At 58.6% G+C, this 25,049-nt stretch overlaps 1 protein-coding gene across 1 annotated transcript; it reads left to right on the top strand.

Moving 5' to 3' along the window:
* Positions 1-7,675: 7,675 nt before the first annotated feature.
* On the top strand, positions 7,676-22,267 carry Prdm12 (PR/SET domain 12). The gene is made up of 5 exons (XM_005008485.3): positions 7,676-8,338; positions 10,094-10,284; positions 11,592-11,747; positions 19,581-19,692; positions 21,045-22,267. The coding sequence occupies exons 1-5, from the start codon at positions 8,116-8,118 to the stop codon at positions 21,461-21,463; spliced, it is 1,101 nt and encodes a 366-aa protein (XP_005008542.2). The 5' UTR covers positions 7,676-8,115; the 3' UTR covers positions 21,464-22,267.
* Positions 22,268-25,049: the final 2,782 nt, after the last annotated feature.

Raw genomic sequence — 25,049 nt, 5'->3', positions numbered from 1 at the left:
AGCGGCCAGCCAGGTCTTCTCTGGCCTCTCCTGCAGTGACAGGGCCTGCACAGAAGCGCTGGCTGAGCTGATTCGTCTCTCATGAAAATCTCCAGGGGCCAAAGCTGCCCCAGCTGGGTCAGTGTGGCCAGGACCACCTTGTCCTTTCCACAACTCCCCACGTTCCAGGCCAGCCTGGCACATTGCGGGCATGCGTGAACTGTTTGGGGGCTTCCAAAGAACAAGTGGTGGACTAAGAGTCTGGAGTCCAGAGCGTAAGGAACAGACAGGATTGCTGGACAGCCCTCCTCCCTGAGTACCCAGGGCTGGGTCAGACAAAAGGGGAGGGCTGTGGCTAGAGGTGCCATCTGGGTACAGAGCGCACACCATGCAAGGCTTGTCTTAGCTACTTTTCTCTTATTGCTGGGACAAAATACCTGGCTCCCAAAGTTAAGGAAAAAAAGGGTTTATTGCTGGGCATGGTGGCTCATGCCTGTAATCCCAGCACTCGGGAGGCTGAGGCAAGAGGATCGTTTCAAGTTCAAGACCAGCCTGGGCTACAAAGTGAGCTCAAGGCCAGCCTGAACTGCATAGCGAGACCTTGTCTCAAAAAGACAAAATAAATAAATAAAAATAAAAAATCCAGTGTTTTGTTGCAGTAAAAAAAAAAGGGGGGGCAGGGCGCTGGGGATTTAGCTCAGTGGCATAAGCGCCTGCCTGCCTTGCAAGCAGGCGGTCATGAGTTCGATCCCTGGTACCGATAAAAACGAAAAAGAAAAAAAAAAAAAAAGGTTTATTTAGCTCATAGTTTGTGGAGGTTTCCAAGGCAGGGTGGAGGGGCAGAGGGGCAGTAGTTCATGGTGGTGGAAGACAGCAAAGCAACAAAAGCAAAAAAAAGGAGAGATGGCGCCTCTGCTCCTGTTTTGCTGTAAGCAGGCCACGCCCTCGCCCTCGCCCTCGGGCTGTGTAGCTCACACCAGCTCCCTGCCTGCTCACAGTTCTGGGTGTTTACAAAGGGAGGACCCTGGCTCCCTGCTGAGCCACTCAGTTAAATTCCTAAACTCCTCCAGCTGACACTAGGGTGAACAGCCTCTCAGAGCACTAGGGCGTGTCCTCTCCACCCAGCTCCAGGTGGTCCTGCTGCACTTCAAGCCGCTGACACAGGTCTTTTTTCTTTTCTTGTGGGTTGGTTTGTGTTGTTGTTGTTGTCTGAGAAACTGTCCCACTCTGGCTCAGGGCAGCCTCCAATTCACGGAAATCCTCCTGGCTCAGCCTCCTGAGTGCTGGGATGGCAGCTGCACGCCACCTCTCCTGACTGACACACGCTTTATGGCACCTCAGTAGCCAAGGGTGCTGCACTTGCATGATGCACAGTGACATAAATTTGTCACCAGAGCAGAGTGAGTGAGGACCAAGGGCAGTGCAGGACGGGGTGCATACACTACCCTGGATGTACCTCAGTTTCCCCTCTACAGTGGGTGCCAGCCTTGGATTGCTGTGCAGAGCCTTATGTACACAGTAGTGCCCTGGTGCTCAGTGTCGCACTGGGTGCTTAGTGTCCCACCCAGTTCTGCTGGGTGCTGCATGCAGTGCTGCTAGGTGCTGTGTACAGTTCTTCTGGGTGCTGTGCAGTCCTCCCAGGACAGTGAGCTCTGTTGGTCAGGGTCTCCTAGAAGGGGCATCCACAGTGCAGTGTAGATAGGCAGAGGCCTGGGGACATCCAAGGCCCTGACTGAGGACAGGGAGGGAAAGCAGGGCCTTAAGAGTGCCCCCCCCCCCACTGGGGCAGCTCAGTCAGCAGCAGGAAGGACTGAGCTCAGCACCCAATGCCCTGCTGGGCCTGATTCTGAGTATCTGGGCTGCCTGATCCACCAGCAGTGTATGCCCGTGCAGGGAACAGGGGAGGAGGCTGCAGCCAGAGCCTCCCTCCCACTCCAGAGCCCGCTCTTGCCTCCACCTGCCCAGCTACCCATTCACTGCCCAAGCACTCAGCCCTGTGCCAGGCTCAGTGCCAGCCTCGAGGTGCCCTCAGTGGCGAGCTCCTCTGCATCCCTCATGCCCAGAGCAGCCGCCTGGGGTTAGCAGCTCCTTTCCAGTCTCACTGCCCTGAGTCACAGGTCCTCTGGCTTGAGCAGCTCTGGCCTCTAGGCTGACAGGATTCCAGTCTCCATGCTGCTCCCTGCTCACTGTGTCTGACCTGTGCATGCCAGGAACACTCTGCCTGCTTTCTCCCTCCTGCTTCAGTATGACAGCAGGACTGCAGCAGCCATCCTGTGACCATGAGGACAGAGGCATCCTACAGAGCCCCACCTTTCTCCACATTCTGTGACGCAGGAAGATAAACCTGTTTCTCACATCAGCCGGAGGTCAGGGTCACCATTGCTCTGCTCAGAGTTAGAAGTGTTCTTGTTGGAACCAGCTCGGTATGTGGTATCCACTTTTCTACTTCCATATTCCCCAAAATTCCAACCGTCACTTTTTTTTTTTTTTTTGGTACTAGGGATTGAACCCAGGGCTGAGCTCCATCCCCAAACGTTGTTATTTGTTATTTTGAGACAAGTTCTTGCTGAATCACTCAGTACCCAGGCTGGGCTCCAATTTGCAGTCCTCCTGCCTCAGACTCCCAGCCTGCTGTGGTGGAAGTGGAGTGCCACCCCACAGCTCAGTGTGTTGTTTTGTTTTGTACCGGGAGTTGAATTGAGGACCTTGCATTTGCCAGGCAGGCGCTGTGCCACTGTGCTATAGCCCCAGCCCTCCTTAAGTGTCACCCAATTGCCAGTATTTTCAAGTGCATCCCCTCCTGTGAGCCTTTCATGTGCTGTCTTCCATCATTCAGAGAGGCTCTTCCATGGGCAGGGGGTGACACTCACCTGCAGTCACAGCACTCTTGGAGGCTGAGTCTGGACAACTTAGTGACTTGGCAAGATCTTGTCTCACAAAAAAATCTTTCGTTGTTGTTGTTGTTGTTGTTTTTGAAAGGGTGGGTGCAGCTCAGTTCTAGGGCTTTGGGTTCAAATCCTCCCCCTCCCAGAAAAGCCCCGTTTTGCAGAAACTGAGGCTTAGAGAGGGGCAGAGGTGCCTACCCTGCGGTGGCTGCTGGCAGGCTGGATTCTCCTTTGCACACGGGAGGGGCCCAGGAAGCCCTCATGCTCAGGCCACAGAGCCTAGGCCACCAGTGGTCACTGGTGGACCCCTCGCTGGGAACCAGGGCTTGGGACTGGCTCTGGGGAGAGGAACACGGTGGCCTAGGATAGGTTGTCTCCCCTCGAACCACCAGAGGGGAAGCCAGGCTATGAAATCAGGGTGGGGACACCCTGGCCACCAGGGCGCCCCAGGGTCAGGAAGAGCTAAGCGCACAGTGGGTGCTTGGTAAGTACTTAGGGACAGAAGACCAAGTGGAAAGCCCAGGGTGAGGCCGGAGGTCCCTGCTTTTCCCAGGAGCCCTCCCCACCCACGCCCCAGCCTCCATGTCTGCCTCTGTCCTGTCCACTTCTCTCTGACCTCTCAAGGGCCTCTCAAGCTCTGGGGTCTTTCTCTGCCTCCGTTTCTTGGTGTTTCCACTTAGCAAATTTTGACTTGATCTCCTCCAACCTCTCTCTATCTCGGTTTCCCACTGCCTCCACCTCCTCCAGAACCCCCAGCCTCTGGGTGCCCTCTGACCCCCCCTTCTGATATCCCCCCACGAATCCCAGGGAGCTGTGGTGCTGCTGTTGCAGGGCAGGGTTGGTGGGCCTGGTGCTGAGGAAGTGAGGGGGTGGGTGGGCAGAGAGGCCCTGGGTGCCTGAGGTGCTGTCACCTGCTGGCCCAGGCACTGACTCAGGGCTATCTGCTGGAAGCTGGATGTGGGCGTCCCGGGGTGTGCCTTTGTTTCTTAGGGGCTCCAAGGCTAATTAGGGTGAGGGGCGGGGCGGGGACCAGCTGCCCCCACTCCCGTGTAGGCCGTGCCCCCACCTTGCTCTGCACCAGAGTGGCCTCTGCCCTTTTGAGTGGAGGTGCCCCAGTACCCCGAGCCTGGTGGCGGAATCGCGGCAGGAATGGGGAGACAAATGACCCCTTCAAGCTGAGAATTTCCTAGACCACTTGGGGATGAAGACCAGAAAGACCGAACCAGGAGCACACGGGAGCGCGCAGGAGCTACAGCTGCGGAGAGTGCGAGAGGGGGGAACAGGAACCGCGAACGGAGAAGGGGGATGGACAGGGGGACGGAAGGACGGATGGATGTGGGACTGTGGGATGGGGAGGCTCCGGGCTGGGCGCGGGCTTGGGGGGCGGTGGGCCCCGGGCACAGCCACATTCCTGGCCTTTCTTCCTCGGGCTCATCCCGGGCGATCGATACCTGTGCAGGCGCCCCCGCCGCTAATATCTTTTTAATGAGTTCTCGGGGCTTAGCGCCGGCGCGATCTGCCCTCCAGGGTGGATTTGTCCCCCGGCAGATGTTTCGGGAGGAGACGGAGCGCGAGGCCCCGAGAGAGGAGGGAGACAAATCTGTGCCTCCGAGGAGGGCGAGAGCCGGGACTTCCTTCTAAAGTTCAAAAGAAAGACAGGCTTTCTCTAGGCCCCCAAAACTGTACTTCTGAAGGACAATGGGCTCCTGTCTGTGCCTCGGAGGGTGGAGGCGGGCGGGAGGGGTGGACCCTGTGCTTCGTCCCCGTCGACACGCACAAAGGGAAACGAGGCGCGGACTGGGGCGTGAACGAGAGCACCGTGCAGCTCGGGGGGCGAAACCTGGGGTCCTGGGCTGCTCCCCACGTTGTGCGGCCGGCCGGCAGGCGTGGGCTGTGGCCAGGAGGGATGCATGCTGCGGCCTTCTAGGGGGACAGGACGTGGCCCCGTCTCAGCCCCAGTGCCCCGCGCACCCCACACGCAGCGTGGACAGGGAGGTTCCTCGCGCCCAGGCCCGGGTGCCCCTCCGTCATGTTGCACCCTGGGGTCCCCACCCGTGGGTCCGTCGGCCCGCCATGGCCTCCTTCTCCCACTCCTCGGGCGGCAGGGTGACCTCCGAAGAGCCACAGCCGATTGATTCGTTCCGCCGGAGCCGGGCCGCTTGAATAGGGGCCCGGGCGGCTCGGGGATAAAGATGTCCCGGCCGCCGGGGGAGGGGCGCCGCGCGGGAAGCGGGGCCATTCACTCCTGGCCCGGCCCCTCGGGAAGCCGCGCTGAAGAAAGGGGGCCGAGGCCTATTCAAGCCCTACCAGCCGCCCACAATGGGGCGATATACTGGGGGCCTCTCTATTAACGCCCATGAATATTAAAGAGATCCAGGAACTGTGGCCCAGGGCGCGGGGAGGGGCCGGTGCCTGCCTGCGGGCTCGGCCAGCGGCAAGGGGAGGGCGCTCGCTCTGCTTGGGCACACGCGGCGCCCGGCCGGGCCACCTTAGAAGGCTAGAGCTCCGGAGCCAGCCGCGCTTCCCCCTTGAAATCTCCACCCCGGGCTGGGCGGGCCCGGGCCTTGCTCCCCAATTCCAAGGGTCCGGGGCCCGGTGCTCCCCTTTAGCCTCCTCTGTCCCCCGGGCACGTCTAGGTACCTGTCCTGCCAGGCCAGAGATCCCCAGCCAGCACCCACTGGCTGCCAGTCTCTTCCGGGCGATGCTTCTATACTGTGCCCTGCGCCCTGCCGGGCTCCCCCAGGTTTTGGGGATCCCGAGGAAACCAATATGGTTCCCCTGCCGAGACCAGAGCCTTCCGACCTCAAGAACCTGGGGAACCCAAAAGGCTGCGCCCCAGGCCGGAGGATACGTGCATCGGCAGGCTTTTCTCAGCGTCCGGAACTGGCAAAATCCCAGGGGCCTTGAGGTTGGGGCTGACCTGTGCCAAAGACAGACTTGGTGGGAGGAAACTCAGTTCACAAAGTGCCACCCAAGTCACTGCATGGACAGGGACACTGAGGCAAGAAGGGAAGGGTGGGCACCCAAGGACACACAGTGGCCCCTCTCCCCTCTGGCCTCCCCAGGCACGGTTTTCAGACTTAGGAGCAGAGTGTACGGTTCTGGGGCTGCTCCCCAACGGAGTCTCCTCTGCCTGGCCTCACCTCCCAACCCTCAGTGTCGGCAGAAGCCAAGGCTCAGATGCCGCCCTGATTCCCCGGCCAACAGCCACCTCGGTCGGTCAGTGCGTGCGCTCCGGCTCCGAGCCTCTGGAAGGGAGTGAGGGTGCTGGGGCCTCGACCTGCGCCGCGCTGGCTCCTCCGCAGCGCTCCCTCTGCTGGTGCCGCGCTCCGCTGGACGGGCCAGCCCCAGCCCGAAGCCCACTGCGCTCATCTCTTCCTCCCTCCACGTTCCCACGCTGGACAGGGGACACCAGCGACCCCGGGACAAAACTGAGGGCTCAGAGCTTGGGGTTGTGTCCACCTGCCAACGCCCCTGACTGGCACTGGAAGAGGTTCTGTTCCAAGGGTCGTTAGGATAAGGTGTCACCCGTGGAAGCCAAGTCCCCGTCCCTCCGCGTGACCCCTACCGGCAGAGAAGCTCATGGAGTCCACTGTGCAGGGGAGCCCTGTGAGCCAGAGCCACCCTGAGGGAGGGCGTGCAGAGCACCTTCCAGGTGGCATCTGACACTGGGGCCGGTAAGGACGCTGGCTGCTTGGGGAGGTACCCCGGTCCCTGCCTCCCCCGTGCAGAGCTGGATGGGATCAAGGGGCACGAGGCTGACCTGGGAGGCGGCCGAGCCTGAGCAGAGCGACAGCCTTCCCGCCTGGGTTCCGTAGAGGGACAGTGGCGCTGGTGCATTAGCAGGGGCTTTGGACCTGAGGTGGTAGCGCGGAAAGACGCCTGAGGGATCGAGGTGGGAGAAGGCAGAAAGGAGAGGAGCGACGAGGAGAGAAGCAAGGAAAGGCTGCGGGCATGGGGGAAGACGGCGGGCAGGGGTTCCTGGGAGCACAGCTCCCGGGCCGAGTGCCTCGGAGGCCAGGCGCTGCTGCCCAAGGTTTTGGGTGCGCTCGCCCTGGGGCACAGTGGCCTCCACCCAGGCTCGTCCAGGGAGCCCTCCGTGGTTTCCGGATCCTACAAGAGAGCCTTTTCTGAGGAGCTGGCCACGCAGTTTGAGTTTCAGTCCGCATTTCTGGACTCTCAACCTAGCAGCCCAGGACCGGGATGTGGTCACCCACGAAGCCTCCCAGGACCGGGTCAAGCCTGGATGGCGGCCCTGGCCCCGCCCTGCAGCTCTGAGTCCTGGGGACCCTGGTACACCCAGCGCGCCCAGCCAAGAGCAAGGCCTGTTTGAAGGGAAAGGCGGCTTGGACAGTTCAGCCCGGCAGGGCTGGAGCTTTGGGCTCTGGGCGACGCTGGCCTCGTGGATCGAGGACCAGGAGAGCACAGGGCCAGGGAGCCAGAGCGTCAGGAGGTGCAGGTGAAGGCCCGGTCAGGCCAGGCAGGTGCCAAGTGTGCACTTCACCTGGGATGGGTGGTGTCTTTGGGGGCCCGAGGCTGCCTGGACCTGTCCCTGGGGTCCAGGCGAGAGCGAGCCTGGCGACATCCCCTCCCTGCCTAGCGCTTCCCACGGGCGAGGAGGAGGAAGAGGAGGGGGAGGAAGGGCCGGGAGTGGGGAGGGAGGGAGGTGCGAGCGGGCAGTGTCAGCCGACCGCGCCCCCGCCCCCCGCCCCCCACGCTCTCATCCAAGGCTCCTCTGAGCCTGGCCGGGCCCAGCGAGTCTGTCCTCCGACGTCAGGGGGTCATTAATAACCAATTAGGAGGGTCACTGCGGCTCCTATAAAGGCGCTGAGATTTTGCCAAGGGGAAGACGGTCCGGCTGGGTTTCGACAGGCAGGCGCTTGTCCGGGAGAGAGCGCCTCGCAGAGTCTCAGGCAGCCGCCGCCTCCCCCCACCCGCACCCCCGTTCCCGCCTCCGTCTCCACCCGCGCCTCTGCGCCTCGTCTGCTGCCATCTCTGCAGATCGCATCTCCCTTCCTCTCCGCCGTCCCCCCTGGTTCACTTTCCTCCCTCCCAGCCACCCGCGGCTGCCGCTGCCTCCCCCTCCTCCCCCTCCTCCTCCTCCTCCTCCTCGCCGTCCTCCTCCTCCTCCTCCCCTGCACCTCTTCCTTCTCTTCCTCCAGCGCAGCCCTCTCCCGTCCTCCTCGCTCCCCTCTTGGTCCAGCCCAGCCATCTCTCCCAGCGCCGCCCGCCGGCGAGCCCTGGGCCGCCCATGATGGGCTCCGTGCTCCCGGCTGAGGCCCTGGTCCTCAAGACAGGGCTGAAGGCTCCAGGGCTGGCGCTGGCAGAGGTCATCACCTCCGATATCCTACATAGCTTCCTCTACGGCCGATGGCGCAACGTGCTGGGCGAGCAGCTCCTGGAAGACAAGAGCCACCACGCCAGCCCCAAGACGGCCTTCACCGCCGAGGTCCTGGCACAGTCTTTCTCGGGTGGTGAGTGTCCCCTCACCTCGCCTCCTCTCACCTCGCCATCGAGGCTCATCCCATCCCCACTCCTGGCCACCCCGACCCTCGAGGGCCTCTGTGGTGCGCAAGGCTTGGCGGCTGCCGGAGCCCACTCTGCCCTTGTATGGCCTGTGGCGCTTCAGGATCCCCTGTGGGTCCCACGGGCCGGGGTGGGGTGGGAGGCTCTGATTATCCACATGGGGCGGAACCCGGAGGTGGGCAGCGCTGATCACATCCCAGCGACCCTGACAGTGGCAGCGACAACGGAGCCCGCAGCTCCAGGCGGGCGCCCCCCTCCCAACCGCTTCCCACCCCACCCTCGCCAGGCCGGCAGGTTCCCGGCTTTGAACGCCTTACTAGGCGTGTAATAGCAGTTGACTCAAAAAGAAGGGCTTTTAAATTCATTTGGTTAACTTGGGCTTGACCCTCGAAAGTTCCCACTTAAACCAAGAACTTTAAAAAGGCGGCAGGGGCCGGGGAAGGGCGGAGGGTTGCGGGGGCCAGGAGAAAAAGCCGGGGTTGGGCTGGGGTGGGGTGGGGGGCGAAAGAAAAGTTTCTTTTCTTTAAGACGTCTCAAGTTCTTATTCCTCATTCATCAACCCGCAAACAATATCTTTCCCCGGCGCTGGCATCTCTGTGCGGCGCCCTCTCTTCCCCCTTTACGATTTCTGTTCCTCTCTTAATTTACCGTGAAGACTAATTCCACTTGCATTCACGCTATGTCAACCATCTAATCCCTGCTTTTTGTAAGGGGAATTCCTCGGCCCCCTTTAAACAAGTTCCCTCCGCATTGAGCTGCAATTTACCAGGACAGCATCCTTCCAGGGCTAATGAATTTAGAATTAGCAATTTCTTTCCAATGGAGCCCGGTGAATGCGTTCACTTTAACAGTGTGACAAATTGCCGGGCCGCGCTGCAATGGACACCGTTTAACGCCCCCTTTCAACCGGCCCACTCGCCGGGTATTTTCCCAGGTAGCTTAGAGGGGAACCTTGTAAGACAAGGGGGCCGCCCCTGTGCGCCCGGCTGCTCCCACCCTGGCCTCGGGGCCGGCAAGGGAACTAGGAGGGGGAGCTGGGGGCCACTGGCTTTCACCAGTCGGAGAGGAGACTTTCAAGCTTCCGAGCTTGCCTGGAGCACAGAGGGTCCCGGGGTTCCCTGGAGTCACTTTGCGCAGCCCAGCCCTTGCTGCCCTCCATCCCTAGATCAGTCCCCAGTGTTGACCTCCGAGGCAGGCAGCGGGCAGCGGCGGGGCTTCTCCGACAGTGCCATGCCCACACCTGCCACGGTGCACGGGGGTTGCCAAGTGACCGGCCGGCTGACAAAAGGATCCCAACAGAACTGGGCCAGAGTCCTGGGTTGGCCTCAGTTTCCCTGTCTGTAAACATCCGGCAGGCAGTGGGTTCTCACACTTTTCCCGGATGGAAGGCAGAGGGGGTTGGTGGAGCTTTGAGGATCTGGGGAGGCACTAAAAAATGCCGCCTTAGAAATGAGCCCCAGACCCCAGAGCGCTGCTGGCTGTCGAGAGCTGGGAGGGTCCCGGGCTTCAGCAGAGGGGACTCCAGTGACCAAGCTGTGCACAGGGCCACTTCCTGGTCATCGGGGAGTCTTCTCCGGGTCAGGTCGGGACGGCTTGGGCTGACCAGGTTGGGGAGAATGGGTGAGGTCCTGCACGGGGGAGGGAAGGGCAGCGCCTCTCTGCGGACTGATTCGGGTGCTGACCCGGCTCCGGCCCCACTGCAGAGGTGCAGAAGCTGTCCAGCTTGGTGCTGCCGGTGGAGGTGATCATCGCCCAGAGCTCGATCCCTGGCGAGGGCCTCGGCATCTTCTCCAAAACGTGGATCAAGGCGGGCACCGAGATGGGCCCCTTCACCGGCCGCGTCATTGCCCCTGAACACGTGGACATCTGCAAGAACAACAACTTGATGTGGGAGGTAGGGACGCTGGGCCACCACCATGAGGGGCGTGAGGCTCGAGGCTGCTGGTGGCCTGGGGCAGCTGTGGATGCTCTCCACCTGAATGCGGGTGGATCGGGACCTTAAGACGACCAGCATAGCCCAGGCATGGAGCTTTGTTCCCTGGAGAGTCCTCCAGACTGCTGGGTCCCTCACAGGAAAAAGCCTGGCTCTCCTGCCCACTCAGGCCAATCCTCCAGCAGTGTCACCGTCTGCACTGCACAGAGCGAGAGGCTCAGGGTGTGCTGGGAACCCTAGCTGCGGGCGACCTCCAAACACCTGCACTTTACTCCTGGCCACAGAAGCAACCAGGGACCCTCCCCCAAGGCCAACCCCACTTGGGGGTGAGGTGTGGCTGCAGTGGAGACTGCCGGCCACCGCCCACCGGGTGTTTCTGGGGACTTGGCCTGTGAAGTGGTTGTCAGTCTGGTCTCTGTGTCTCAGTGTTAAGTCAGCCGGGTCCCCAGCTGGAGCCCCGGGGTTACCCCAGCAACCCCATGTTACAGAAGAAAACTTCAGCATCCTCCCCCCTGGCCTGCTGACCCTCCCCTGCCCCACAGTGCCAGATGCCAGCAAGGCCACCCTGAGGGCAAAGCCACTCCAGCAGCCATTCCTCCTCCTGGTTCACTTGCCCTGCAGAACAGAAGCCCACTGGGGCCAGATGGCATCCTTCCTAATGTCATTCCTTCCCTCTGCCCCCCCAACCTGGCAGACCCTGGGAGCCCAGAGTAACAATCCTGCAGCTGGTCATAGGAGCAGAAGCCAGGGAACAGGGTCCAGGGACCCACCTGAGGCCTCACCTGAGCTCTTTTCTAGTTGTCGCCAGGTTATAAATGAAGGTGTCACTGGACCTCTGCCTGCCCTTGGCAGTTCCCGCAAAGCAGCTCAGGCCAGGCCAGGGTGCCACAGTGAACGGCCGTCCCTCTCCAGCCTTGTGTTTCCCTCTGAGGTCCTGGCCAATTCTGGGGGTGCTTCTGCACCTCCAGGAGAGCCTGCTGGGGCTGCTTTGTGTGGGCAGGGATCCCTCCAAGCTCACTTTCTTCTGGGAGTCAGGAGACCCTAGCAGGAGGAGCCCTGGACACTAATGCCCCTTTGGTGCCTTCTCACTATAAGCCTCAGGCAAGAAACTACTGGGGCAGACACCCCTGGCGGTAGCTTACCCACTCCCCGGGCTGCTCGGGCATGGACAGCATGTACGGATGTGGCTGGCGTGAAGTCTGACCTGGCCCCCACCCACACACGTGGCACAGCCCTGCCTCACCTGGGCTCCTCCCACCTATGCCCAGGTGTTCAATGAAGACGGTACGGTGCGGTACTTCATCGATGCCAGCCAGGAGGACCACCGCAGCTGGATGACCTACATCAAGTGTGCCCGGAATGAGCAGGAGCAGAACCTGGAGGTGGTCCAGATCGGCACCAGCATCTTCTACAAGGCCATCGAGGTCCGTCCGTGCATGTGTGCCTGTGTGCGTGCATGTGTGTGTGTGTGTGCTGCTGTGTAGGGTCCAGTGGGGGACCACAGAGAGTGCAGGGACACTGACGCCGGCTCAGCTGTCCCTGCCTGGACTGCAGGGCTGGGGCTCCTGCTTTGTGGTCTCCGGAGCTTGATGGGAAAGATCGGTGCTTTTCATTTGATGCCGTGTGAGAATCTTAAGAACCGCTGTAGTGACTTCCTGGGGATTGGCAGACGGTGTGCTGTGATTCGGAGGTCAGAGATGTCTCAGAGAGCATGATGAGGAGCAGAAGGCAGGCCAGGGATGTGTCTGGGTGGGAGAGAGGACTGGTCTCAGTGATGGGTGCCAGGCTTCCTGCGGATGCCTGGTATGCACCCCAAGAGATACCACAAGGAGGATCCTGGGAGGATTGCAATTCACGGCTGCAGAAACGGGGTCTCCCTCAGTAGCAGGCAGAGTGCAGGGCTTCTACCAGGCCGATGGGGGTGTTAGTGTGGGTATCTGTGCTGTGAGGCTTCTCAGAGATGCGAGGCAGAGGCAGGGTGCAGTGGCAGAGGGTAGATGCCCCTCCCAGTGGTATTTGAGGGTGCTCGGGCTGAGCCAGGGCTCAGAAGGGAGGTGCTCCTGGTAGCGGGGGTCCCTGGGTAGAGGCAGGGAAGCTGAGGCGGAGGGGCTGGGTGGGTGATATTGCACAGCAAGAAGAGCCGTGGTAGCCGAGGTGCCCACATCATGGGGACCGCACCTGGACAGGGTCCCTTGCTAGGAGCTTTGGTTCTTGCTGGCCTGGGGGTGTGAGTGTCGAGGAGCGTGACAGCTGTCCCACTGCAGCTATTTGGACCTCAGTGCCTGCTCCCACACGGGAAGAAGTGGCTCCAGGGCCAGGCCTAGCAGTTTTGGGCACTGGGGTCTTATTGTCCTTAACTAGCCAGGCCTCAGGGCCCCACCAGGGAGGAGGGCCTTGGCCTGACCTATGGCAAGGGACTGTGTCCCAGCTGAGAAGCAGCCCTGGGGGACAAGGAGGTTGGTGGAGGAGGAGCAAGCAGTTAGTTGTCTCTCCCTGGAGCCCAAGAATGGCCAGGTAGGACAGAGGGGCTCCTATGACCCTTGGGCTGAGCCACCACCTCCTAGAAGTGGCCTCCAGTGCAACTGAAACCACATTTAGCAGGATGTACCTCTTGGGTCCACCTGCACACGCATGCATACACACATGCACACTCAGGCACACACAGGCACACACAGGCACACGCAGGCACACGCGCACAGGGTCACATTTGAGCACTCCCTCCTGCCATGATGTTCATCCCCCCTCCACACAGATGTGTGCGTGTACATGCACACATGCACACAGGAGACAGGCCAGACACCTGCGTACATGCAGCCTTGTGCCTCCCTATACATACCACCTGTAGAAAGCCCTACAGGGTCGGGGGCTGGGGATTTAGCTCAGCGGCATAAGCACCTGCATTGAAAGCAGGCAGTCGTGAGTTTGATCCCTGGTACCAATAAAAACAAAAAAGACAAAAAAAAAAAATTAAAAAAAAGAAAGCCCTACAGGGTCAGGACATGTGCGCAGACGTTTATGCAGAAATGCAGAATCCACTAGGCATGGTAGCCCACGCCTGTCATCCCAGCACTCAGGGACTGAGACAGGAGGGTCGCCGGGGGTTCCAGCCCAGCCTGGACTACCTAGCAAGACCCAGTTTCAAAAAAAACAAAACAAAACTAGACAAGAAAAGAAACAACCAAATCAAAGCAAAAAAGAGAAAAGAAAAAAAATTGCAGGATCAGAGGGAAAAGTGACTAAGAAATAGTTCCAGGGAGGGACTCAAATTTATAGAATTAGAGAAAAAATTTCACCTGCATTTGATTGGGAATTTAAGTTTATAAAATCAAAGGCAACACTGTTGCGGTGTGTAAACTGCGCTGCTGAACACAGGACGTAGGTGGCTCAGAGGAACCTCCGGCCTGGCCCACCACGCCTTCTGAGTCAGGAGAGTCCCCTGCAAAGGCTCTGCCTGTGCAAGGGCCGGGGACATCACGCACCCCCAGATCCTTTTCATACAGACGTTGGGCTGGTTTCTCCCCAGCCCTACGGTCTGGCCGCACTGCTGGCTGGGTGACTGGTGTGGCCGGCTGTCCCTGAGCACCACCAGGCCCGCACCGCTCTCTTGTGCCTGGTGTCACCAGTATGAATCCACTGTTGTTCTCTGGGTCACAGTGGCCAGGGAGAGGGGCCTGGGCGGTGATCTGTTTTCTTAATCGCTCCGCCACCCCCATATTTTGTAAGAAGAACCCGTTATTTGCTAGAAACGGGCAGGACGTCTTTATTCAATGGGCAGCACCGACCGCAGCTGCTGCGTGGCTTCCCCAACACAGATGAAGGCCGTGGGCGTCCGAGCGCAGGCGGCCACGGAGGAGCTAAGGCGAGGCTGGTGCATGCCAAGTCTCCTCCCGGGGATCCCCCTTGGGCTGTGGACACTCACTGCAACCCTGGGACCTCAGGGCCCATTTCCAGACAGTGCCTGGCACTCCCGGGTGGGTCAGGTCATGGCTCAAGCAAGCAGTCATCCTGTAGGCCAGGGCCAGGGGGCAGGCGGTGGCCATGGGGACCCGACCTTCCACAGATGAAACAGGCTGCCCCAGGCCGCGAGACTTCTGCCTTATTTTAAAAGCCGGCATACGGAGGAGAGCAGTGAGGAGGAATAAGTTATGACCGTTTGGGTTTTGGTCCTGGGCGGAAAACGCTCAGCCTCTTCCTTCCCAGTTTTTGGCAACTGTTTGGTTCCTAAAATACAGTTTTTCTCTCCTGCCCTTTTCCTGCTTATTTCAGGTAACTGATACTTTCTTTCCTCCTACATCCCCATCTCCTTCCTCACTTAGTTTCTTGTTTTTGTTTGTTTGTTGTCGGTCCTAGAGATTGAACCCGGAGCCTGGTACATACAGGCGAGGCAGGCTCTGGCACTGAGCTGCAGCCAGCTCTTTTGCAAATGTGTATTTTGATACAGGGTCTTGCTGACCCTTGCTGACACAGGGTCGCAGCTTGGCCTCAGACACGGAACCTTCCTGCCTCAGCCTCCTGAGTGGCTGGGATTACACCCTGGTGCCTGACTCTTCTCTTCACTACGAGGACAAGCAGGCTTGCTCTTGTGACCTTGCTCACGGGTGGGCACATTTAAGTTGCTCTGTTAAAAATGGGCATCAGTGTTGCCACTGCACGGCATTTACCACGCGGTACTGCGCTGACACGCTTTTCACAAGGTCTTACAACTTCCTTTTTTGGATACTGGGGAGTGAAGCTAGGACCCCATGCTTGCTACCCAGGCAGGTACTCTATCACCAAGCTACTTTCCCAGCCGCACACTTTCTTCGTTTTCTTTTTCTTTCTTTCCTTTTTTAAGACAGGGTCTTGCTCTATAGTTCACACCTGGCTCCAGCCACACTTACTAAAAATAGAATTCGGCTGGGCACGGTGGCACACACCTGTCATCTCAGCACTTAGGAAGCTGAGGCGGGATGATCACCATGACTCTGAAGCCAGCCTGGGCTACATAGCGAATTCCAGTCCAGGCTGTACTACAGAGTAAGACCCTGTCTCAGAAAACCACAAGCCAAGCCTAGAATTTGTTCAGCCCTGTGAGACGCCCTCTACGGCTGTTCCTGGCCTATTTATTTATGTATTTGCCTGTGTATCTGTGGTGTTGGGGGGACCCCAGGATTTACACTCCAGCCCCCCTCCCAATTTTAATGATAAAATGAAGGCTCTGGAGACCTTGGGAGGTCACTGAGCTGTCAGGCTGCTGCAGTGCCCGCGCCTGACCACCCTGTGTGTGGTCTCCCCAGTCGGTCGGTGGCTGTTTGCAGGGCTCTATTAATTGGCGTGTCAGGACGTCTGTGCATGATGGGAATTGATGCTCGCTCGGATGACACCTCGATCCTTCCCACGCGGGTCCCGTATGGGGCGGCCTCCGGGGAGCCTGCTCCGTGGTGTGGGGTGAATTCGCTTTGGGAAACAAACCCTGAAGCGCGTGATTTCCAATGTGGAATAAACATCGAGAAGAGAAACAGGAGAGGACTTCACGGCGGGCGTGTGGAGGAGGCTGAGCTGGGAGACTGGGCTGGCTCTTGCCCCAGGTTTGGCGGTGTGGATTTGATGGTGCGGGGGAGCTCTGCTCCCTTGAGCTGGGAGCCACTGACGCAGACTCAGGCAGTTGGATCCCTGTGCCAGCAGAGAGCCTGGCCCGGCTGCTGGCCGGTGAGTGACTGTGGTAGCCACACTGGCAGGGTCCCTGGCTGTGGCTGTGCTCGGCCCTAGGAAGTAGAGAGGGACCCTGGGAAGATCTCAGGGGGCAACAGCAGCTTCAGGGTCAGAGGGGCTCTGGGACACCTCCTGGCTACAACTGGCAGGGGCAGGACCAAGGTCCTACTCCCCTGCTCTGTGCCCGTGAGCTGACCGTGTCCAGTTCCCTCCTTTCCTCAGGTCTTCTCAGTAGACTTTCTGTTACTGGTGGTGTTTTTTTTTTAGATAGGATCGTGCTATGTAAGGAGTTCAGGCGGCCCTTGTACTCACTGTATAGCCCAGGCTGGTCTCAGACTCACATCCATTCTCCTGCCTCAGCCTCCCGAGTGCTGGAATTATAAGTATGTGCAATCACACCGGGCTTTAGATTTGCTTGCTTTTTTAAAAAATATATTTTTCCATGTATAGTACCATTTTTTCCCTACAAACACAGGCATGTGCATGTGTACGTGAGTGTGTGTGTAAGGCTTGTCAGGAAAAGTAGAATGCTTTACCATGATTCTTGCTTCAGTGATTTCTTAGGACAAATTAAAAGTCCTAAACTCTGAAAATAATTTTAATGGTGTGTATGTGTGTGTGTGTGCGCGCGTGTGTAGATGTAATTTGGGGGGAGGTTGTTTATTTTGGGTGTTGCTTTGGTACAGGACCTCTTCTGCATCGAGCTACATCCCTAGCCATCGCTATTTTTATTTTTGGCAACAGTCTTGATCCACTGCCTGGACTGGGCTTGCACTCCTGATGCTCCTGCCTCAGCCTCCGAGAATGCTGGCATCACAGGTGTGCACCACCGTGCCCAGCACGCTCCTTTTTTTTTTTTTTCTTTTCCTTTCTTTCATTGTTTTCTAAAAAGCCAGAGGCATCACCTAACCTGGAAGCCACTCTGCATAGCGTGCTTCTCTGCCCAGACCTTTAATCAGCACTTTTCTGAATGGCTCAGAGCGCCGAGCTTTTTCGGGGAAAGACGTTCAGAGAGAGGGAGCAGCCGCTGGGCCCCCAGAGCAAAAGGTTTCACGGTTTACTCCTCCACACTTGTATCCACTTATGCCTGTGTGTTTCGATTTTTAAACTGAGTAAAATTAATTTTAGTACTTTAAAAAAATATGCTAGTACATCAATGATTCACCCTTACACTATGCCAGGCACCCTGATGTGGTTATTTTAAGAACAGCATCCCAGGAGCCGGATGTGGTGGTGCACACCTGTGGTCCCAGCACTCTGGGAGGCTGAGGCAGGAGCATCGAAAGCTCAAGCCCAGAGCACTCGGCTTAAGTGACTCAGGGAGGCCCTGTCTCAAAATAAAAAATAAATTTTAAAAAAGGTTGAGGATGTGGCTTTTTGTGAAGACCTGGGTTCCACCCCCAGTGCTGCGAACAAACAAACAAACAAAACAAGACCAGTGTCCCAAATGATCATTTTCTCCTCCCTTTTCTTCTTTTCTCTCTTTCCTCAGTGCTGGGGATGCTCACTGAGTGCGCTACGATGGAGCAGCACCCAGCCCCAAATAATCATATTCCTGATTCAGAAAACACATTCCTGGTCCACACAATCCCCGATGCGGGGGACTGGGTTCCCACCCATCAGCCTCATTATCGTATTTATTTGTTTTGTTTTGTGAGACCGGGTCTCGCTATGCAGCCCAGGCTGGCCTCCGGCTTGTGGTACTCTACCTGCCTCAGCCTCCTATGTGCTGGGACAACAGCTGTGGGCCACCACACCCCGATTATTGTGTTTACCTCGCATTGAATGACAGCTGTCATTTTCACTCGGAGTGGAATGCCAGCGTCACCTTGGTCCTGTTCCCAGACTCGGGCACTGCTGGCCCTTCTGAGCACTGCAGTCCCTGCACCACCCCTGAAGCTTCCTGGGCCTCTGTCTGCAGCTTCACAGAGTGATGGCTTCTCTTGGGGAACACGCAGCACTGGAGAAGGTGGCACGGGCGTGGGCTGGTGTCCAACGTGTGCCCTGCCCCAGCCTGTGCTCCGCCTGGCCTCAAAGGCAAAGCTCCACCATGCTGGGCTTCACTGTGCCAGGGCTCTCTGCCACTTGCAGGGCTTAGAGGGCTCAATGTCCCCAGGCCCCTGCCAGCCCGTGAAGAGAGGTGGTGGCCGAGGAGGACAGCCCCCCAGTTCCGAGTCTTCTTGGTCCAAGCCTCCTTCCTGGTGCAGCAGCTTTTAAGGCTACCTGCTCTCTAGAGTCTCCCAGCCAGGCTGGGCGCTCGGGGACGCTTGGGAAATTGCTGAGTAAAGGTCTGAGCAGCGAAGCACACCAGGCAGAGTGGCTTCCAGAGCAGACGATGCGTCTGAGAGCAGCAAGCCAGGGCGATGCGACGGTCCCTGCTCTACAGCAGGAGGGGGCTGCCGGCCGGAGCCCCGTGCAGTGGGGCCTCCGAGGGGACAGGTGCAGTGGCTACTTGAGACCCAAAGCTGGGCTAGGGACAGGGCTGGAGGTCACTCACTTTGGGTTGCAGGGTGGGACCTCGGGGATCGTGTCTCCCGACACCCTCGTGTGAGAATGTGAATGGAAAGGGGCGAAGTGACTTGTGTAAGGTCAGGAGGGACCCGGTGACATGGGGCCCATCTGTGCCATCTCGTAGAGCAGCTTCCTCTGCAATCAATTCATTTGAAGATATCTGAGGCCCAGCGTCCACTTGGGGTGAAACAGTCTCCCCCGTCTCCCTTCCTTTTTCCTTTCTTGGTCTCCTTCCTTTTCCTCCTCCTCCCTTCCCGCCTCCCTCACTCTGATTGCCTTCCACCTGCCTCTCCCAGTGGCTCACAAAGCCTCCCTCCTCTCCTCTGCCCCTTCCCACTGGCCTCCTGGACAGCCACCATGACTGTGGTCCCCAGAGAGCTGGCCGTGACACCCGCCCTAGGGTCGATGCCGGGGACCGGGGGTGTTCCGGGCTCCGACACCCCGGAGGATGTGGTGACTGAGGATTCTGGGTGTGGCAGGCCACACTTAGGCAGAGGGGCCTTCCCTCTGTGACCCACGGCAGGTGTCATGGGTAGCCCTCTGGGCACCAGGCCTCCCGATGATGACAGCTGTCCCTTTTCTCATCTGCCCTACCCAGCAGGCCTCTGTGTTCCCACCTGGGAGAAGTGACTGACTTTTATCAAGGCCAGGGGTCCCTTGTATCCCCTCTGGACCACCGTGATAGCGGTACAGCCGGACCCCAGCATCGGTTGGTTGTAGGCTCTTGTCACCATCTCTGTATGGCTGCACACCCGGGCAGCTCCTGACATGGGGGTGCTCAGAGCTGTAGGGGGCAGAAAGCCCCGTGGACTCACTGCTGCTGTGTGTCTGGACAAAGCTGTTTCCAGAACATTCTCAGGCAGGGTGCAGCCAAGTGCCCAGGAGCCTACCTCCCTCGCTCCGTGGGAACGTCTGGCCCCGCCCTGCCAGCCTCCTGTCCTGTGACCTGGGCTTGGACAGAGATGACAAGAAGCCCCAGGGAGCGGGGGCAGAGGGGTGTGATGTCCCCGTGGCCTGGTGGCCTCCCTGACCTCATCTGGCCTCTGTCCCTGCAGATGATCCCCCCCGACCAGGAGCTGCTGGTGTGGTACGGGAACTCCCACAACACCTTCCTGGGCATCCCTGGGGTGCCGGGGCTGGAGGACGAGCAGAAGAAGAACAAACACGGTAGGGACGGGGTCCTGAAGGGACGGGGAGGGACATCCTGGCTTCCGGGGACCCTGGGTCTAGTGGGGGGGGGTGGCAGGAGGAAAGATAGCAAAACAGCAGGGGTCGGCATCGGGTGCTGACTTACTGTGCAGTCTTGGGGGCCACTCTGAGCCTCAGTTTCCTTCATGCTCCTTCCAGCCCATACACATCCTGTCCCTGCCCTGTCCCTGTCTCCATCCTTGGAAGAAGTGTTTAAGTCTATTTAGGTATTAAGTATAAAGTAGGGCACCATGAGCCTGTGTGTATCCAGGGACACTGCTCCCCGACATAGAGACTACCTATGCCATAGGCCTGGCATGGCAGTGATGCCTGTGACCCCAGCAGGCTGAGGCAGGAGGATCTCAAGTTTGAACACTGCCCGGAAAATTTAGCAAGAAAATTTAGCAAAAAATAAAAGAGGACTGGGGACTTAGCTCAGCAGCAGAATGTCTGCCTGGCAAGTGGAAAGTCCTGAGTTCGATTCCCGGTACAAATAAATAAATTAATTAATTTAAAAAGGGCTTCACTACAAACACCTCCGGTTTACTTCTCAGTGCCCGGGAAAGCAGCAAAAACCAAACCCAAACCAACGGAACAAAATACTTACAGTTTGCCAAGTGTGGGCTATCCTTTGTTTCCTGGGTAAGAAATGGAAGAAACTCTTTGATGAATATTGAAAACCTTACTCAAAACTCTTAATTTATTAAGTTCGATTCTTGGTACCAAAAAAAAAAAAAATGATTATCCTTATTTTTAGAGGACAAACCTGAGGCCATTAACTTCTGATCTTTACTTGCGGAGTCAGTGCCTTCCAGGCATGAGAACCCGACTCGCGGTCTCTGCAGAGCGGAAGGCTGATGGATATTTGGGAGATGAATCACACAGTGGTGGTATTGACTAGGTTCCTTTTTTGTTCTTTTTTTCTTTTTCCCCATACCGGCAGCTGAATTCTGGGCTTTCATACATCCCCCGCCTTTTTGTACTTTATTTTTGACAGAGTGTTACTAAATCGCCAAATAAGCCAGACTGGGCTCCGCCTTGCAATCCTCCTGCCTCAGCCTCCCGCGATGCTGAGAACACAGGCATGCGCCACCATTCCCAACTCCAGATTCTCACATGACCAACAGCAAGCTGAGGCTAGGGAGGCCGAGTCCCTAAGACTGCCTGGGCTCCCAGCGGGATGGGGAACCCAATTCCTAACTGACCCCAGCCCGAAGGTCTGCAAGGTTCAGCTCCCCAGCCAGGCTGGGGCGCAGGTGGCGCGGGGCGCGGAGTGGCGTGCGTGGCGCGCGTGTCCTGTCGCTCTAACCTGTTCTCCCCTCCACCCCCAGAGGACTTCCACCCCGGGGATGCGGCTGCGGGCACGGCGGGCCGCATGCGCTGCGTCATCTGCCATCGCGGCTTCAACTCGCGCAGCAACCTGCGCTCGCACATGCGCATCCACACGCTGGACAAGCCCTTCGTGTGCCGCTTCTGCAACCGCCGCTTCAGCCAGTCGTCCACGCTGCGCAACCACGTGCGCCTGCACACGGGCGAGCGCCCCTACAAGTGCCAGGTGTGCCAGAGCGCCTACTCGCAGCTGGCCGGCCTGCGCGCCCACCAGAAGAGCGCGCGCCACCGGCCGCCCAGCGCCGCGCTGCAGCCGCACTCGCCCGCGCTCCCCGCGCCGCACGCGCACGCGCCCGCGCTCGCCGCCGCCGCCGCCGCCGCCGCCGCCGCCGCGCACCACCTGCCGGCCATGGTGCTGTGAGCGGCGCGCGGGGCCCGCGGGGCGCCCGGGAGGAGCCCCACGCTGGGGCGCGCCTCCGCCTACCAGCTGCTGTGGTTGTTCAGCTGTCTCCTCTTTTGGGGGGACAGGGGCCCCCACCACCGGCTGCACCCCCGATCTCCCTCTTCCTGGGGGTCGTCCCACTCGAGGGTGCCAGGGGAAGGGACCCAAGGTCTCCAAGGGCCCTCGGCGGGTTAAGGGGCATCCCCGCCTTCGCCCTTAGAGAACTCCGTGTTTGGGAACCGAGGCAGAGCGACCTCCCTCCTGGTGCCCGTTCGCCCAGGGACTGGCGGCGGGGGGGGGGGGGGGGGCGTCTCTGCGTTTTGGGGGTGCCTGCCAGGAGAGACGAGGCCCAAGGAGAGCCTTGAGCGCCGGGATCCGTGGGGATCCAGGAGCAGCCAGCAGGGGCCTGGAACCTGTCAGAGCGCGACGGGTCTCCGGTCCCCGCGCCCACGTGCCCTCGCCCCTACCCGTGTGTCCCCAGCTCCGGCCGCGGGCGCCCTCTGGCGTCGTCCTCCGGCCCCCAGCCACTAAGCCCAATTCCCATCGCGCGTTTTGTAAAAAGAAACTATAATATTAATTAAAAGTATAAAGTGTATAGAGTTTTCCAGAAACTGTGTTCTACTTCCAGAAAATGGTCACTTTACCTTTGTACATAATTATCTAAATATTTACAAAACTGTGATATATATTGATTGTATATGTACACCTGTAAATACATTTGTACCTCTTGTATTCTAAAATAAAAATAACTTGGAACATTTCTCCCTTGGCGTGTGAGCACGCGGCCGCGTGGGGGCGGGAGAAGGAAATTAGGAAATCTCTGAGGCTGGAAAGGGATGAGGACGATTGTCCCACTTGCTGGTGCTGAAATTCACCGCGGTGCCTTGTGCAGGGGAACGACTTGTCACAGTTCGGGCCAGAGCTCAAAGAGGAGGCCACAGTCCTAGCCCAGGCGGGCCTCAAGCTTGTGGCGCCCCTCCTGCCTCAGCCTCCCGAGCAAGTGCTGGGATTATAAACTTGCACAGCCACACACATCTGGCCATTTACCTAATTTTTCGTTTTCACGCCATTTTAAAGGGCTCAAAGAAACACTGGGCTGGGCCAAGGTGACCCCCAGCCCCCCCCCCCATGCCTGAGGATCAGTCCCAGATGCTGCTGAAGAGGACGAAGGAGCATACAGGCATTGGCGGCCCAGCTCTCCCCTCTTCCAGACCTCCCGGCCAGGAGGCCTCATACGAGTCGCAGAGCGAGAGTCACACCAGTGCTGGGCATTTTCCAGCCTGGACTATGCCATCCCCCGCCCCTCGAGGGACTCGCTCCCGGGCATCTCTGAGTCCTCATCGGGCCGCGCACTTGCGCACACCCGCAAACCTCGGGAGCGCGCCCTGGTGCACGGACCCACGGCTCTCTCTGAAGATCATCCGCGCCTGGCGCTCGGCCCGAGGCAGGAAAGCCCACCAGGGTGCATTCACTTGCAGGTCCCATCCAGCGTTCGCTCCTTGGGACTCTCCCTCTCTCCCCAGCCTCGCTCCCCTTCCATGCCCCGTTGGCCCTGGGACGCTGCCTTGGTGATTCAGTTCTGTGAAGTCCCAGCTAACAGATCGCAGGGCTCCAGCCGGGCTCCAGAACCCGCCTGGTGGCGGTGCGTGGTAATTGCAGCCGGAGGTTGCAATTGTGCCGCTTACACCTTGCAGGCTGGAGGAAGTGCGCAGTCTCCAGTGTCAGGCCCTGACAAGGCGCCCAGAGAACACGCGGTGTGGTCTGGGTATGTCTGATCCTTCGCCCCGTCCCTCTGGCGCTGATCCCTGCTCTGCAGCTTCTCCGCTGCTGTGCATTGACCTCTGCCAGGCCTCCCATGATATTTCTGCCCTGCAGCCAGCTGACCAGGGACTGAGTCCTCCTACACCGTGAGCCAGATGACTCCCCTCTTCCTACCCTCTTACTTCCGGCCATCTGTGGCGGGAGCCCTGGACTGCTTTCTCGAGGACACAACGGTGTGCCATGCTTTGCAGTGATTGCTGTGTGCCAGCCCTGCCCTTGGGGATTTAAACACACAAATTCCGGGAATGCGCCATGCTTGCATAGCTGATGCTGTGTCTCCCCTTTTCCTGATGCTCCTTCTGAATTACGAGGACCCTGAGGCGTAGAGCAGGAATGAGTCACTTGCCCCGTGTGTGGCAGAACAGGGTTCCAGCCCTGGTGTCTGACGCCAGAAGCTGCTCATGAAGACCAAATGGGATTGTTAAACAGGTAAAGTACTTAGTAAGTGCTCAATAAAGGGCAGCTTTGCTAAGACAAGCTTGCCTGTGACTGGTGAGGAGGGATGTGGCTCCTGCTGCCAGCCTCACCTCCGGGTCACTTACAGGAGTGTCTGAGGGGCTGCTGCACCCTCCACTCGCCCGTAGTCCTTGCTTATCTTCCTCCCTCCGAGCTGGCTGCTGGGATGTGCATCCTTGGGTGGGTGAAGCATCTTAGGCATGGCTGGGGAGCCTCAGTGCCCGACCCTTGCAGGCTCTAGGACAGCTGGGGAAGCCAGCTTCTTAATGACAGCCCAGGGGCAGGCGTCCCCAGGGAAGCAGCTGGTAGTCTCGTGGTCTGTGCTCACTCAGCCCTGGAAGTCACACAGCGTCACTTCGGACAAGGGACTGGGGACTTAGCTCAGCAGTGTAAGTGCCTGCCTGGCAAGTATGAGCCATGAGTTTGATGACTGATACAAAAAAAAAAAAAATCCAAAAAACGGGCCTGCCGCTGTGGGCTGAGGGCAGGAAGCTGTGCCCATTGGTGAGCCCCCTACAGTGGGCCTGGAGGAGCGGAGGCCACATCCCCCAGTGAGTCTGATGCTCCAGGCCCAGAAGACAAGCCATGCCTTGCATTGAGTCTCCTGCTGTGGGCCCAAAAGAGACAAGGTCACATTTCCCAGTGAGCCACCTGCCGAAGGCCTAGAGGAGAAGCCACAATTCTCAGTGAGCCAGTTGCCACAGGGAGAAGCCACACTCCCCAGTGAGTCCACTGCAGTGGGCCCGAAGGAGAGACGGTCACATCACCTGGGAGTGATGGGCCACTACCCCATGCCTCGATGCCACCCAGGGAGCCTCAGATCAGAGGAACCCAGGTGCCCGGCCCAATCCTCTGCCCCGTAGGGTGGGCAGCCAGGGGTGGGCAGGCACCCAGAACTCAGCAGCCGGCTGATTTGGGGGGTACAGGAAAGTGTCAAGACAAAGAGCCAGGTGCAGTCACGGCCCCCACCCACCCAGAGCAAGTCCAGGAACACAGACACAAAAGAAAGTGGAAACCACAACCTGAGATTTCAGAAAAGACGGCAACAAGAGAAGAGAAACAACTTAGGGCTTGTGCTGTTTGATTAACTTTGCACACCTGTATCCGGCAGTCTGAGGGTAACAATATACAAAATAGTACATTGCTGATTTCCTAATGTCTTGTTTTTGACATCCAAGATCATTCTTATTGTTTTGTTTCATTTCATTATTTTGTTTTGCTTTATTATCCTTAAAATAAGGTTGTTTGGTTTTTTTTTTTTTGTTTGTTTGTTTTGTTTTTTTTGGTA

The sequence above is a fragment of the Cavia porcellus genome, unplaced genomic scaffold (genome assembly GCF_034190915.1).
Source record: "Cavia porcellus strain 051 isolate PalLab524CR breed Dunkin Hartley unplaced genomic scaffold, mCavPor4.1 scaffold_49, whole genome shotgun sequence".
Taxonomy (NCBI): domain Eukaryota; kingdom Metazoa; phylum Chordata; class Mammalia; order Rodentia; family Caviidae; genus Cavia; species Cavia porcellus.
This window is presented reverse-complemented; position numbering and strand designations above follow the sequence as displayed.

What these genes read in the sequence shown, in the direction of transcription:
- Prdm12 (XM_005008485.3), top strand. Translation starts at nt 8,116, where the DNA reads ATGATGGGCTCCGTGCTCCCGGCTGAGGCCCTGGTCCTCAAGACAGGG. An exon ending in ACAACAACTTGATGTGGGAG is followed by an intron (nt 10,285 to 11,591) that starts GTAGGGACGCTG and finishes ACCTATGCCCAG; the next exon opens with GTGTTCAATGAAGACGGTAC. An exon ending in GCAGAAGAAGAACAAACACG is followed by an intron (nt 19,693 to 21,044) that starts GTAGGGACGGGG and finishes CTCCACCCCCAG; the next exon opens with AGGACTTCCACCCCGGGGAT.